The following is a 14493-nucleotide window of genomic DNA, read 5'->3' on the forward strand; positions in this document are numbered from 1 at the left end:
CCAGGCTCCTCTGTCCATCAGATTCTCCAGGCAAGGATATGGAGTGGGTTGCCATGCCCTCCTCCAGGGGATCTTCCCCACTCAGGGATCGAACCCGTGTCTCTTAAGTCTCCTGCATTGGCAGTCGGGATCTTTACCACTAGTGCCATCTGGGAAAGCCCATATGTTTGGGCCAGTGTTGAATGAAAGTTGTATTTGCATTGCCCACAGGGGCGTTTCTAAGCAATGTAGTAGTAATGGCTTCAGCAGAAAGGCAGAGTACCAATCAATCTCTGAGAACTCTAACCCCGACTCTTATAAATTCTGGTTCACAAATGACTGATATCCCATTAATCTGAAACAGAAAGAAATCTTTTACATGCCTAAATGATACTTTTAGGCAACAAATTGTTAACTCCACTATATACAGTTGAAAGCAAAAGCTTCATGCACTGCATGTTTGTATCTCCTCAAAGCACCCAGTTGTGCTTTGCTTGCAGGAAGTAATCAATAGATGGTTATTGAATTTAGAATGTACCTCTTCCCAATCAGTGAAGTTTAATATATTTCTATTTCAGAACGCCTATTAATTTTTCAGCACTAGTAAGCCTTTAAAAACAATCCATTTGAGATATGTTTAAGAGTTCACACGGGGTTGCAAAGAGTCGGACATGACCGAGTTACTAACACTTTCACTTTCTTCACTTTAAGAGTTCACAGCAAATACCACTATATAAATGATTGAGAAAATACCGTTAAATGAAGCATGCTTATTCAACAGACCAGTAGCCATTGATAAAATGTAATTTAATTTAATTATTTAAATTTACATTGTTAATGTACAAGAGCATTTCTTTCAAACACAAGGTTAACACCCAGTAAAGAGCAATGCTGATAGAGGAGCAGAGAAACTTTGGAAAACTCTGCCGTCTGAAATGGAAGCAAGGCACTCTCCATTAACAGCTGGTGGATTCCTGATTTCTGCCCACAGAAGGCATATTAGCACTGAGAGAGCTCTCCCACAAGGGAAGATCACCTGCTTTACTTCTTTGCTGTCCTCTTCTGAGCTAGTTCGGTCATCCACTCTGTATAAACTTGTGTGTCAACACTGAGACCAAAAAAAAAGAGCGCTGAACTGACAGACGACTTGCTGGGGGTCTGGGGGGCTCTCATAGTCGTAGTAACTATGGAAGACAGAGGAACACTGGCTATGCTCTTTATTTTCAGCACTAGTGTCTGGACCTATGCTAACTAAAAACCTTCTTCATTCCTTCCAACCGACCAGTATCGACTAAAAAGTCTTTTCCTTAAATCTAATGGGTGTAACAATAACAAGTGACAGCATTTCTCCAGGGCTCTGGTTTTCTGTTTTGTTTCTCCTTTAGAGACATGACAGAAAACAAGGATTAACATTCTAAGACGAACGGTGCACAAAAGGGTTGTATGTATGCACAGCATTTCTAATTTATTCAAATTCAACTTGAATTTGGTCTGAAGCTACCTTGTATGAAATGTCAGCTTTCCTGATATTTAGTAATGTCTATTATGTCTGCATATAAACTCAAACAATTACTGCAAAAGTACGACTTTACTCATGGTAAAATGTAAGTATTAGTGGTTATTTTTAAAAGCCTGTTTTCCTGCAGATGCAGTAAATTAAGTAAGAAGACCATGGAAAGAAGAATTAGGCCCTAGTCTTGATTTTGTTACCAGCTGTTTGATCTTGCGTAGCTCTGCCTTTTGCTGGGCCCCAGTTCTCTTCTCTATGAATTTCAGGGAGGGGTGGACTAGTTGACAAGTCAGGCCCCTTCTAACATTCCAAGATCCTAACATTCCAGATCCTATCATCTCGATATTAATAGAAAAATAATCTCTCACAAAAGCTCACACAAACATAATACAAGATCAAATATCAGAATGACACTTGGAAAAAAACATATATGATTTGCCATCTGGGCTCTCCTTTGCAGCAATTAGGCAATCATTTGGCATTTGTTTGATTGTATAATTTAATGACAATATAAACAGCATAGTTTTGTCATGTTTCCTTTAAAAAGACTAAAGCAAAAATGGTTTAAAGCTAACAAAAACTACTATGACATCAGTTTGACATTCAGAGTTTGTTTCTTAGCAAAATGGCCAAAGATATTTTGACTTGATACAGAGTATATATATAATATAAAGTTACTTTTAGACCTAAAAATCTTCAAACATTATTTGAATTTAGCAAAACATAAGCAAAATTTTAATATCAAAGTGCTAAACAGTACTGCCTTAAAAGTCACTGCAAATGAACCATAAAATAACCACATGGAAAGTAACATTTATTTTACAAATGGTTAATAAAAAGACACATTATAAATATATATGTAACCTGCTATATTTATATATATATTTGCTTATTTAATTTCTAAGTGGTGTATCCAAGTTCACTGTGAACACCCCATTTAAGTACTCTGTAATTCAGCTTCCAGGAGCTGGTGGTCTTGCAATAAATACAGGCAAAGCTATTACAATATAACGTGCATACAAATGTTTATACAAATAAGGACACTATGCAACAAATTATCTCTTAATAATACGGCATTAACAGTATAAACATACAAAAGGGAGTAGGAACACGGAATGTTGAAACGCAGCCGCTAATTCTTTCTAGTACTTACATTCACACTATTTTTTTTATAATAAGACTTGCCTGTTCTCCAAAATTGTCTCATTAACCAATAACAAAAATTAAATTATATATACTTTAAAAAACTTTATTATCCCTGGTGCTTACCCTGTATGATCCATTTCTACTTATTTGCATGTTCTCATCTAGGGTTCAAATACTTGAAACTTATTGAATGCTCCTGGGGCTTCTGAATGAATGCGAGTCAGTTTCTACAGTTGAAGCAAGTTTAGGGAACTCTGGCAGGATTTACAAAACATGACAAAAAAGAAGCTGTGTGGCAATCCGTCTCATAATCTGAGCCCTCTTTAGGACAGTCGGACAGTTAGGGCAGGGGTCTGGCTCCATCAGGAACGGCCTAAAATCTTGGATGGACCATACCTCAGAAGGGTTCCACAGGGCAGGTGGACAGAGCCTCTGCTGGGGAAATTAGCATGTGTCATTTGCTAACATGACCGCCTCCTTTTTATTTCTATACAAAATAAAGGAGAGCTAATAAACAAGACTCAGTAAGACAGCACTTTAAAAATTGCACTTGCATATGGGAGTGAACAGCCATTATCGTTTGCTATGTCTGATGTATAGGTAACCCTCCATCTTTCACCATTTCTTAAAATAAAATAAAGGAAGAAGAAACTAAGAGGAGAAAATTTCTGCCTTGTTTGCACCACATACGTACCCTTGATACAAGAAGTGTACTCTAAAGGGATCAGTCTCAAGACACCTCCTACCCTGGCGAACAACCCTCGGCTGTTCTTGTTTTTAAATACAAACCAACTATAATTGTATTCCCCCAAAAGAGTTTTAAAACAGTTATATTATCCTTTTTTTTTTTTTTCCTGCTGGGATAGCATTGTCCAAAAGTGCTTTGTTAGCAATTTCTTAGAAAACCCTCATGAACTATACCCTCCTCCCACCCCAAGCCCAAAACCTAAATATAAAACACAACCCCAACACAATACTCTGCAAGTTTTCTGGCTTTCAGATGTAAGGAAAAGTGCCAGAAAAAAAAAAAAAAAAAGTCTTTCATTTCGACAGGAGCTTGCTTGCTTTCTCTCTTAAGGAAGGACAGAAAATGGTAGGTGTCCAGACCCCCTCCCTCTGCTACTCAGCAAGCGGCTGCTGGCAGACGAGGCAGCTCCCTGCTCTGGCTGCTCCCGCTCAGAAAGGCAGGGTGTCCAGGAAGAGCTTGTCGATGATGGAAGGTGGGGACACCAAGTCTTCCAGCTTCAGGTAGAAGATGCGCTGGAGGCCCAGGGTGCAGATCTTCCGCAGCTCCACCAGGGCACGCAGGACCTTGGGCTCCGCGGGCTCCAAAGCCTGTCCCTTGCTCTGGTGCTCCTTCAAGCTGCTTGTGATCTTGTTGCGGAGCTCCTCCACTCTCTTTGGTTCTTTTAACCCATGTCGTTCTGCAGAGGGATAGAAAAGGATGGGAAAATTGAGGAGGCAGCTATATCGTAAAAAACCCCGAATGCCTCATGGAGGCCTGTGTCCTGTTCTGCCAGTTGGGATGGCATTTTACCGTCACAGTGCCCTCCCTCTTAGAGGGAGTTCGTGGCCTTCAGTATCAAATGCAGCTTCCCAGGTGGTGTGAGTGGTAGAGAACCCGCCTGCCAACGCAGGAGACATGAGAGACACAGGTTCGATCCCTGGGCTGGGAAGTTGCTCTGGAGGAGGGCATGGCAACCCACTGCAGTATTCTCGCCTAGAGAATCCCCATGGACAGAAGAACCTGGCGGGTTACAGTCCATGGGGTTGCAGAGTCGGACACCACTGAAGTGACTTAGCACGCACGCACACAGTAGCAAACAGCACTAGGGACTGAATCTCAGTCCTGTCACTTACCCAGTGTCCCCTAGAGTCCCTTAACTTCTGAGCCACGATTTCCTTACACAATGAAGATAATAATCATACCCAATTCAGAGTTTCTAGGAGGACCAGCTTGGGTGAATAACACAGATGAAGCACACAGTTCCCAGCACAGAGCCACAGTGAAAGAATAACAGGGTGGTTACTATTTTGCACACATTATCTGACTGAGGTCTTACAAAAGCCCCGTGAAGAAGCAACTCTTTTCAGAGTGATGCAGACACACATCCAGGTAAATGAAAAAATGTTGCCATCCTGACACTCACTTGGTAGTGGGGGCTGTAATTTTCCATTTGCAAATGCAAAAGCGGCCCCGATACAAAGTGCATTCTTGTGTTTTGATGCATTGAGAAGAATCTGGATTTTCTTTTCTTTATCCCCTCACTCCCCACTCCCATACTCCTATTGACCTATACCTGGCACATGTTTCTCATCTGTGGAGATGGAAAAGTCAAAGAGAAGAAGAGGAGGACCCGAGGAGGTGATGCAATCATTTCGTAATGTGGCAAGACATGAACACCAGTAATCTTATATTTCATGAAATAATATATAAAATTATCCCTATGTTAAATAGTATGATCTCTTATTTTGTATAGATGGTTAAATGGTTTTCCCAAAGTCACACAACTGCTAAGAACTGGGATTTGAACCCAGTCTTCTGAGGCAGCCTCTGTCCTCTGGCTCCAGAGCAATGTTGCATCTCCTGTGAACAAAAAGGAGCCTGACACTCAGGCCAATCAGTTTGCTCTCCCTCAGCGTGTAGATTTCAGAGCCTCTTTCCTGAAAGAAGACATTGGCCCCTGTTATCTCAGTCAAAGTTTTCATCTCTCAGTATCTGCATGCTAAGTCGCTTCAGTCGGGTCTGACTCTTTGAGACCCCATGGACTGTAGTTCGCCAGGCCCCTCTGTCCATGGAATTCTCCAGGCAAGAATACTGAAGTGGGTAGCCATCCCATTTTCCAGAGGATCTTCCTGAATCTTCCTAAGCCAGGGATCAAACCCAGGTCTCCTGCATTGCGGGCAGATTCTTTACCACTAGTGCTGCCTACTGTCTACTCAAGAGCAAAGATTCTGGCTGCAAACTTGGCAGCAGATTTCAAAAGCTATAAAATGTTCATCGTCTCTGACCAAGCAATCCCACTCTTGGGAATTTATCTGAAGAAAACGTTGAACAAAAGAATAAGACTGTATGCATGAAGACCCTTGGGGTGGCATCACCTAGAATCTAGAAAAATTGCACAGATGAACTTATATGCAGGGCAAGAGTAGACATGCAGATGTAGAGAACTGGCGTGTGGGCGGGCAGGGTGGGGAAGGGGAGGGTGGGATGCACTGGGAGATTAGGTTTGACATAAATACATTACCATGTATAAAACGGATAGCTAGCAGGAAGCTCCTACAGAGCGTGGGGAGTTCAGCCCAGAGCTCTGTGATGAAGTAGAGGGGTGGGAAGTGGGGTCCAAGACGGAAGGGATTTATATATTCATATGCCTGATTCACTTTCTTGTATGGCAGAAACTAGTACAACATTGTAAAGCATTATACTCCAATTAAAAAAAAACAGAAAAGGATAAAGTGAAGGAAAATAGGGAAAGTGTTGAGTAAAAAATAGTATGTCCTCATAATGGAAGATTCTGTAGACATCAAAAAGGACATGAAGGCTGTGAAGCAACATGGCAGAATACATACTGTTACATTAAATAAAGAATGGAATACAAAATGGTATCTAAGCTGTGCTAATATCTATGCAAAAACTATTCTGATATCTAGAGAAGGGCGAATGGAGTAGGAAATGGCAACCCACTCCAGTATTTTTGCCTGGAAAATTCCATGGACAGAGGAGCCTGGTGGGCTCCAGTCCGTGGGGTTGCAAAGAGTCAGACACGACTGAGCAAGTGAACACACACAGAGAAGGGGGACGGAAACAGAAAAATGAAAATAGTCATGAGACTGGCAGATCACTCTTTTCTTTGAAAATATCCAGGTTAATGGTATTGGTATAAGAAACAATGTTAAAATAGAACAAACTGGGATTTGCTTCCTTGTGAAACCTTTTCGTTGCTGTAACATGATCAAACGGTCATCCTGCTGATAGTAAATTCTATTAAATCCTGAGATATATCAAATTAGGTTCATAATGCAGGGAGAGATGCTTTTCCCAGAATAAAATACCAATCCATTGATTTAAGCTTTCCCTTCCCTTCCGTGCCTCATGCCTTGCACTATATTCAGGATCTTATATTCATTATCAGAAGAAAGAAACTGAGCAATGTGTGGGCTGGATTTCAGGAGGGGGTTGATTATGGAACTCTGTAACCAGACGTTCTCGTGGCCAAACTCACAGAAGGAGCCTCAGAGTTTTCCCTGCTCTCCAACCAGTTGTGACTGCTCGATAACTATGGCAACCATTATTTATTCAGTGAATTCAAGTGGAGATCGATACCTCCTGCCAGCTGGATCAACCCTAGGCCTGGAATTCCTTGAGGAATTCAGAGACACTCCTGTTAGAAGCCAAAGGCACCTTCTTTGTTGTGTTGAACAGCTACTGGATTTGTGGCTTCTTTGCTCTTTCAAAAGGGTTGAGATAAAATTCAGTCTCCAGGCAAACTACTGCCAGCAGTCAGCAAGACTTTCAAATCACTGGGGAGTCACTAAGTGTCTGAGACCTTCCCAATAATCTGAAATTCCTGAAAACCCCAGTCGCCGACATTTCAGCGTCAGGGAACCTCCGTTTCTTCTTGCAGCTTGGTAAGCACGGTTGCAGAGCTGACGTACACAGAGTTCATAAATTCCAGGGCAGATCAGACATTTGGATTTTCCCCTTTCGTATATACAGATTTCAGTTTAAGATCTTTGTCCACCATTTAATAAAGCAAGCTTCTCAGTATCTCTTGCATTTTGATCTACATCATTTTCATCCAATATGTATTTTAACTCAGCTTCGTGTATTCAAAACTTTAAAATACAGATTCTGTAAAGAATCTGCCTGCCAAAGCAGGAGATGTCAGAGATGTGGGTTCGATCCCTAGGTCGGTAAGATCCCCTGGAGGAGGAAATGGCAACCCCCTCCAGTATTCTTGCCTGGAGAATTCCATGGACAGAGGAGCGTGGCAGGCTCCAGTCCTTAGGGTTGCAAAGGAATGAGCATGCATGTCCACACATATGGATTTATGTGTCATAACCATAGAATATATGAATTGGAAAGAATTTGAGTCATTTAGTTCAAACTCTCTCCTAAGACAAGAGTCTCCACTACAAGATACCACAAAGACACCAGCCAGACCGGGAGTTCACTTTTACACCCTGATAATAAAAATATATTTAGTAGTATTTTACATTACATTTTAAAAACTTAGATTATTTTATTGCACCCTCACCATAACTCTATGAACTAGGCAGGACAAAGATAATCTTTATTCAGTGAATAAGAAGGTTAAGGCACAGAGAGTTAAGCGATTTGCCACTGTCAAAATTAACAAGTGGCTAATTTCTTTCATGCCAAGTCCAGAGATATTTCTATTATACCTGGTTGCCTTGAACATTGTTAGACTGTCCCTTTTCTTCCTGAGATGAACTCAGCCTCCCTGTAACTCCCTCCTACTTTCTGTGTATCTAATTAGCTAATTGACTAATTGCTTCTTTCAACAAATATTTGAGTATCTGTTCTGTGCCAAGCAGTGTTATAGCCACTGGGGTTAGAACGGTGTGCAAAGCAGAGCAGCTTCCCCGGTGGCTCAGACGGTAAAGAATCTGCCTGCAATGCGGCAGACCCGGGTTTGATCCCCGAGTCAGGAAAATCCCCTTGAGAAGGGAATGGCAACCCACTCCAGTATTCTTGCCTGGAGAACCTCACAGACAGAGGAGGCTGGCAGGCTACAGTCCATGGGGTCACAAAGAGTTGGACACCACTGAGCAACTTTCACTTTCCGTGCCAAGCAGTGTTATAGCCACTGGGGTGAGAACAGTGACCAGTGACCACAGCACTGGGGTCAGAACAGTGACCAGTGACCAGAGCACAGTGACCAGAGCACTGGGGTCAGAACAGTGGGCAGAGCACCGGGGTCAGAACAGTGATCAGTGACCAGAGCACAGGGGTGAGAACAGTGACCAGTGACCACAGCACTGGGGTCAGAACAGTGAGCAGAGCACCGGGGTGAGAACAGTGAGCAGAGCACCGGGGTCAGAAGAGTGAGCAGAGCGCGGGGGTGAGAACCGCGGGCAGAGTGAGCAGCAACAGCCCGCACTCCTAACCTGCCGCGTGTTAGTGTCCACAGACACTGCTGGATTCCGGGGCATCCTAGCTAGCCACGCAGCAGACATCTCCGCTAGGAGAGAGAGGGAGGCAGGGAGGCAGGCAGTGGGGAGAAGGGACGCGAGGGAGGGAAGGAGAAGGTACGAAACAGAGAGAGATGGGGAGAGCCTGACTGAGTGAAAAAATGAAGCTATTTAGCTCTGTGCTCCTGCTCCCCGCTCCTCACCAGGTTAACATCTATTCACCCTGCAGACTGCAGACCAAGTATTTCTTCAAGGAAGCCTCCCTTTTTACTCCCAACCTAGATCTTGTTCTCCTATGGCATTTTCTCCATGTTTTTCCCTTTGAAGGATATAACAGGTGGAAATCAGATATTTTTTGTGACCAGTGCCCGCCTCTCCCATTGAATGTAAACTCCATGGACTGTTGCCCACTTTCTCACTATTCTACGGTTTTTATTTGCAGTTTAACAAGATGTCCAATAATCTGCATGGAGGTGAAAGTTGGAGAAGCTGCTGCTACGGTCAATCCCGGGCCCTGTAAGATGTTTGATACAGTATGCAACGAGTGTTCATTCGATCTCTGTAAATCTCACTCCTCAAGGCAGGAACTCACTCCCCATGGCTGCTTATTCCAATTTCAAATAGTTCTGTCTTTTAGGAAGCTTTCCTTATGCTGAGCTAAATTTTGCCTTCCTACAGTTTACAGTTCTGCCTCTTAGGCCCACACAAGAAATGCCAAATCCTCTTCCTCATGGCGAGGATCGGGGGCAAGGAAGGAGTGATGGTACCATCAGCAGCCTCAGAAGGAGAAGGGACTTCTTTTGACCTTGAGCAGGTCTTGGCACAGGCCGACTGAGTAACAACAATAACACAGGTCCAGCCAGAGGGGAAGGAGGAGAGCGCACCCGGGGAGAGACGTGTGTGTAACTCAGACACACTAACAAACAAGACCTCCTGCTCGGAGCTCTGCTGCTTCCCCCGGGAAGTCATCTCACTGCTGCTGCTCACGTCATCGCGTCCTTTCCTGACGGGCAGCCCCACCGGCGCTGAGCCCACTGACCAGGGGACCACACGGCGGCCAGCAGCCTGTGCTCGGGCTGAACAGTGCATCTCGGGCTCTCCGATTTATCAGAGCAGGTGTCTGTCTCCCCATTGAGACCCCAGACTCTCCAAGGATAAGGGATTTTATGCCTGGCACATAGCAGATGTTCAATAAATATAGAGTCACTCTGAATTAAAATAAGGTAGTTCTCAGGAATTCTGACTATCTTCTAATAGCAAAGTGGTGGGCTAAAAATAAATAACACAGGTTTTCCTAATTTGGGACACTTTCTGCTATTCACAATTAACCCACTCATTCAAGCAATATTTACCTTACGCCAGATACTTCTCAATGCTAAAGTAATTATAAAGGCGAATAAACCTCTCCCTTCCCTTAAGAAATCGTGAATCTAGCTGGAAAAGAAAGACACAAAGAAATTGCTTAATGTTATGTGCACAAATAACTGTAGGGAAGCGTCAACATTTTGGGGGCTTCAAAGGTGGTGCCGGTGGTGAAGAATCCACCTGCCAACGCAGGAGACAAGAGAGATGCGGGTTCGATTGCTGGGTCAGGAAGATCCCCTGGAGTAGGAAATGGCAACCCACTCCAGTACTCTTGCCTGGAAAAACCCACGGACAGAGGAGCCTGGCAGGCTACAGGCCACAGCGTCACAAAGAGTCAAACACGACTGAAGTGACTTATGGATTCTTAGAACTGCCAGCTCTTCTTGGAAGTAAAACTTGTGCCATTTAGGGTAATAACAATATCTGTAAAGTATACATTAGGTCATTCAATCTTTACAGAAAACCTACACGTAGACATCATTATCCCTATGAAAAAGGAGAAAACTGAGATTCAGAGAGGGTAAGGAACTTGCCCAAAATTGCACAGCTAGGAAGTAAGCATGGTGAAGACTTGAACCCAGTCCTCCAGTCTCCAACTCCCATGACATCCCTTCTCCACTACCGTTTTTTAAAAAAAATATGGCCCTGGCAAGTTTTACATCTAGTTTTCCTGGCAATGCAGCTGATGGCTCTATGTGCCAGAAAAACAGAGTAACCAGGTAACCACTCTGAGTGAACAGGGGAGCTCCGAGAACAGCTGCTGGAGGGTGTGGCGGGATCGGCCCCCTACGGGGTTCTGTCACTTTCACTGCTTCCTGCCCCCTCCTCAGTCTCAGAGTTCACATTCCCACAAGGCAAAAGAGAAAGACTACAGAGAGACAAGAAAAGAGTGTCTTCTGCCTGATGGAAGACACGAGTAGGGAATGAAAGCCACAGGGAACACTGATTTAATGTAGTGTCTTGCAAAATGGCACTTGGGCACTCAAGATTCTCTCTACTATCTGGTCTAAGCTGCCTTTCCAATCTCCTTCCCTTTCTACTCTATGTGCTGTGCTGAATCGCTCAGCCGTGTCCGACTCTTTGCGACCCCATGGACTGTAGTCCTCCAAGCTCCTCTGTCCATGGGGACTCTCCAGGCAAGAACACTGGAGTGGGTTGCCATGCCCTCCTCCAGGGGATCTTCCCAACCCAGGGATCGAACCCAGGTCTCTTGCATTGCAGGTGGATTCTTTACCATCTGAGCCACCAGGAAAGCCCACAAATCCTGGAGTGGGTAGCCTATTCCTTCTCCAGGGGATTTTCCTGATCCAGGAATTGAACCCAGGTCTCTTGCATTGCAGGTGGATTCTTTACCAGCTGAGCTACCAGGGAAGCCCCTTTTACTCTATGGGAAATGCATTTTACTCTGCAGTTAGGTCATAACCATAAGCCATAAGATAAATATTACATAGAATCAAAGTTTTTCCCTGAAAATTCTTTAAGTTTTCCCAAAGTACAGGACATGCTCTCAGCTCTCACCATCAGAAGCAGGCAGTCCTCGGCCCACAGTGGATTCATGGCTTCTTTCTCACGCTCATTCTAAGACACAGCATCATCAAGTGTAGTAGCCTGTACTCTCTTAGTTTTTCTGTTCTTTCTACTGAGATTACACATAGGATTTAACAGACCTACGGTATAGCATAGTGGCCTATATGGGAAGAGAATCTGAAAGACAGTGGATATATGCGTATGCACGGCTGAGTCACTTTGCTCTACACCTGAAACTAACACCCTGTAAATCAGCGATGCGCCCATAACACTTTCAAGAAAAGGGAAAAATAAAAAAATACATGATGCAACTCCAGCTCCTTGCTTCTCCCCAGAATGTGAAGACTTCCACGGCCGCCTACGTTAAGCAGCTCCCTCTACTGCACAACGGAATGTCCTTCCTCTAAATGGCCTTATTTCTCCACGCCATCTCCTTGGGAAGCCATGCATGACCAGTACCTCCATTTTCCTTTAACCCCAAAGTTCTAGCAGTAATCTGAACTTCCCCTGCCCTGAATCCATCCCTTCTAAGGACGTGAGCACTCACTACCATACCCTGAGTTCACTACACCAACACATATGACTTCCTAGTAGACCATACACTTTTCTGCTGTGAATTCTGACAGCAGAATTCACACATGGCTCATCTTGGCATCCCTGGAGACTGTCACCGTGCCCCACATAAAGTAGGGCCTCAATAGTTATTTAGTGAACAATACTTACAAAATGTAGTAATTCCATACTAACTTTTGATTGGGGGGGGTGCTTCTTATTTATTACACATAATTAACTGCAACTAGATATCACCTCATTGGCATTCTATCAGAAGTAAGGTGTTTCCATTACTCCTATGTCAGGAATATAGGAGTGGCTAGGGTAGATAAAGTGAGGACCTAAAAATATGCGACAGCCACAACTGTGGGGAACTCCCTTTAACTGCGCGAAAGGAGAGTGATCTGAAAAAAACCATTTCCTGCCCCACCTTGCCACCTAGTTTTTTTATCAGGGCAGAGAGACAGAAATAGAGGAAGGAAAAAAAAAAGAATTAGGAAAAAATGTCATGTTTGTACAGACTACCAATGTGGTACAGATTCTTAATAACTTTCCTGGAAGCAAGACTGGTTAAATGTCTGAAACCCCATTTCCTTTTGATGAGTTCCGTGTGGTTTGGAGCAGACAATCTGGGGACAAATTTTCTCCTGCCAATAGCCCAACTGATCACAATCACCTTTTATGATCAATGGAGTTTCTCAGAGGTCAAGATTTCAGGGAAGCCCACGTTCGAATGAAAATTAACATCCAGGACAACGTGCGCGGCCGGTGCTCAGGCACTGCCTTTTCTGCCGTTTCCTGAAGTTTTCACACATCTCAACCCCTCTCCCAACCAGCAAATCACAGAGAGTTCTGCGAGATCCAGAAATGAGAGAAGAGGCCTTGTTTTTCTTGTGTATTCTAACTAGAGCACCTACAACAACCCGCTCTGCAGAGGCCGTGGGACTGGCAGCAGGATCTGGAGGCACCCCTCAAGGACTGGGCCCTCTGTCAGCACCTGGTAAGTGCAGCCGGATTTCTTTAGCATCACTGTCTTTCTTCAAGCCTCTCTCCAGCATCCTAGGAGACATTCACCACACACACTGCCTTCTAAGGCTACCACCTGTTTCCTCATGCCGCCGAGTTTGATTTTGGACTGCTAGGGTTTGTGGAAAGGGCAGGCATGTGCCTGATTTGAGAGAGTCCCTGTCACCATCCCTCCAGGACGGAAGATAAATGGAGCGAGCACCTGTTGTGAACCCAGTTTGGCTACATCACAAACCTAGTTATCTGTCATCCTTGCTGCTGCCAGAGGGAATAGATATTATTGTCCCCATTTTACAGATGGGGAAACTGAGTTCAGAGAAATGCATTTCTCAGTAGTATGCACTTATTAAATACGTGATCCCAGATTCAAACCTGGGGTGGTGGTCTCCAACATCCTTGCAATTTCTGCCACGCAACCTGGTTCCTCGCTGAGCAAGTCTCCACATAAATGGGCAGAGGCTGAGCAGCTATAGGTGGCTCAGCGGCAAAGGATCTGCCTGCAACGCAGGAGACGCACGTTCGAGCCCTGGGTTGGGAAGATCCCCTGGAGAAGGAAACTGCAACCCACTCCAGTATTCTTGCCTGGGAAATCCCATGCAAAGAGAAGCCTGGCGGGTTACAGTCCATGGGGTCACAAAGAGTTGGACACGACTTACTGACTACACAGCTGCAGCAGGGAAGCATGTGTGCCTGCCGCACACAGCACGCTGCAGGCAGAGACGCCACCGGCGCCGCCTCCTCCTAACTCCTAGGCCGTATTCTCCGCACTGAACCGCCAGTCTCTCCAGGCTGGGACTGCGGGCATCCACATGCCGTGACCTCATTGCTGTCTATTAATTTCTGCTTAAAGGGTAAAACGGGGCTTCCCTGGTGGCTCAGACAGTAAAGCGTCTGCCTACAATGTGGGAGACCTGGGTTCGATCCCTGGCTTGGGAAGGTCCGCTGGAGAAGGAAATGGCAACCCACTCCAGTATTCATGCTTGGAAAATCCATGGACCAAGGAATCTGGTGGACTACAGTCCACAGAGTCGCAAAGAGTCAGACACGATTGAGTGACTTCACTTTCACTTAAAGAGTAAAACAAAAAAAGATGTCAGCCTCAGGACCTCTTCTTAAACCAAACTTTCATACCTGGACTGCCTTTTTCTCTCTTAGTCTCTTTCCTGCTAAAATCTGTGCTCAAAACCAGCTGTCAGGGTAGACCTCTCTAAAATGCAAGCCTGGCCATG

The 14493-nt window shown here is 44.5% G+C and overlaps 1 protein-coding gene across 2 annotated transcripts in view; it reads right to left on the reverse strand.

Annotated features, from left to right (window-relative positions):
* Positions 1-765: 765 nt before the first annotated feature.
* The window catches only part of NR4A3 (nuclear receptor subfamily 4 group A member 3), a 43111-nt gene continuing 29383 nt past the window's right edge, over positions 766-14493 (reverse strand). For both annotated transcript variants that reach the window (XM_043486893.1, XM_043486894.1), the window contains one exon: positions 766-4059. In XM_043486893.1, the coding sequence (XP_043342828.1) occupies positions 3812-4059 (248 nt within the window). In that variant the 3' untranslated portion in view covers positions 766-3811. The remainder of the gene's footprint in view (positions 4060-14493) is intronic.

The sequence above is a fragment of the Cervus canadensis genome, chromosome 14 (genome assembly GCF_019320065.1).
Source record: "Cervus canadensis isolate Bull #8, Minnesota chromosome 14, ASM1932006v1, whole genome shotgun sequence".
NCBI classification, from domain to species: Eukaryota; Metazoa; Chordata; class Mammalia; order Artiodactyla; family Cervidae; genus Cervus; species Cervus canadensis.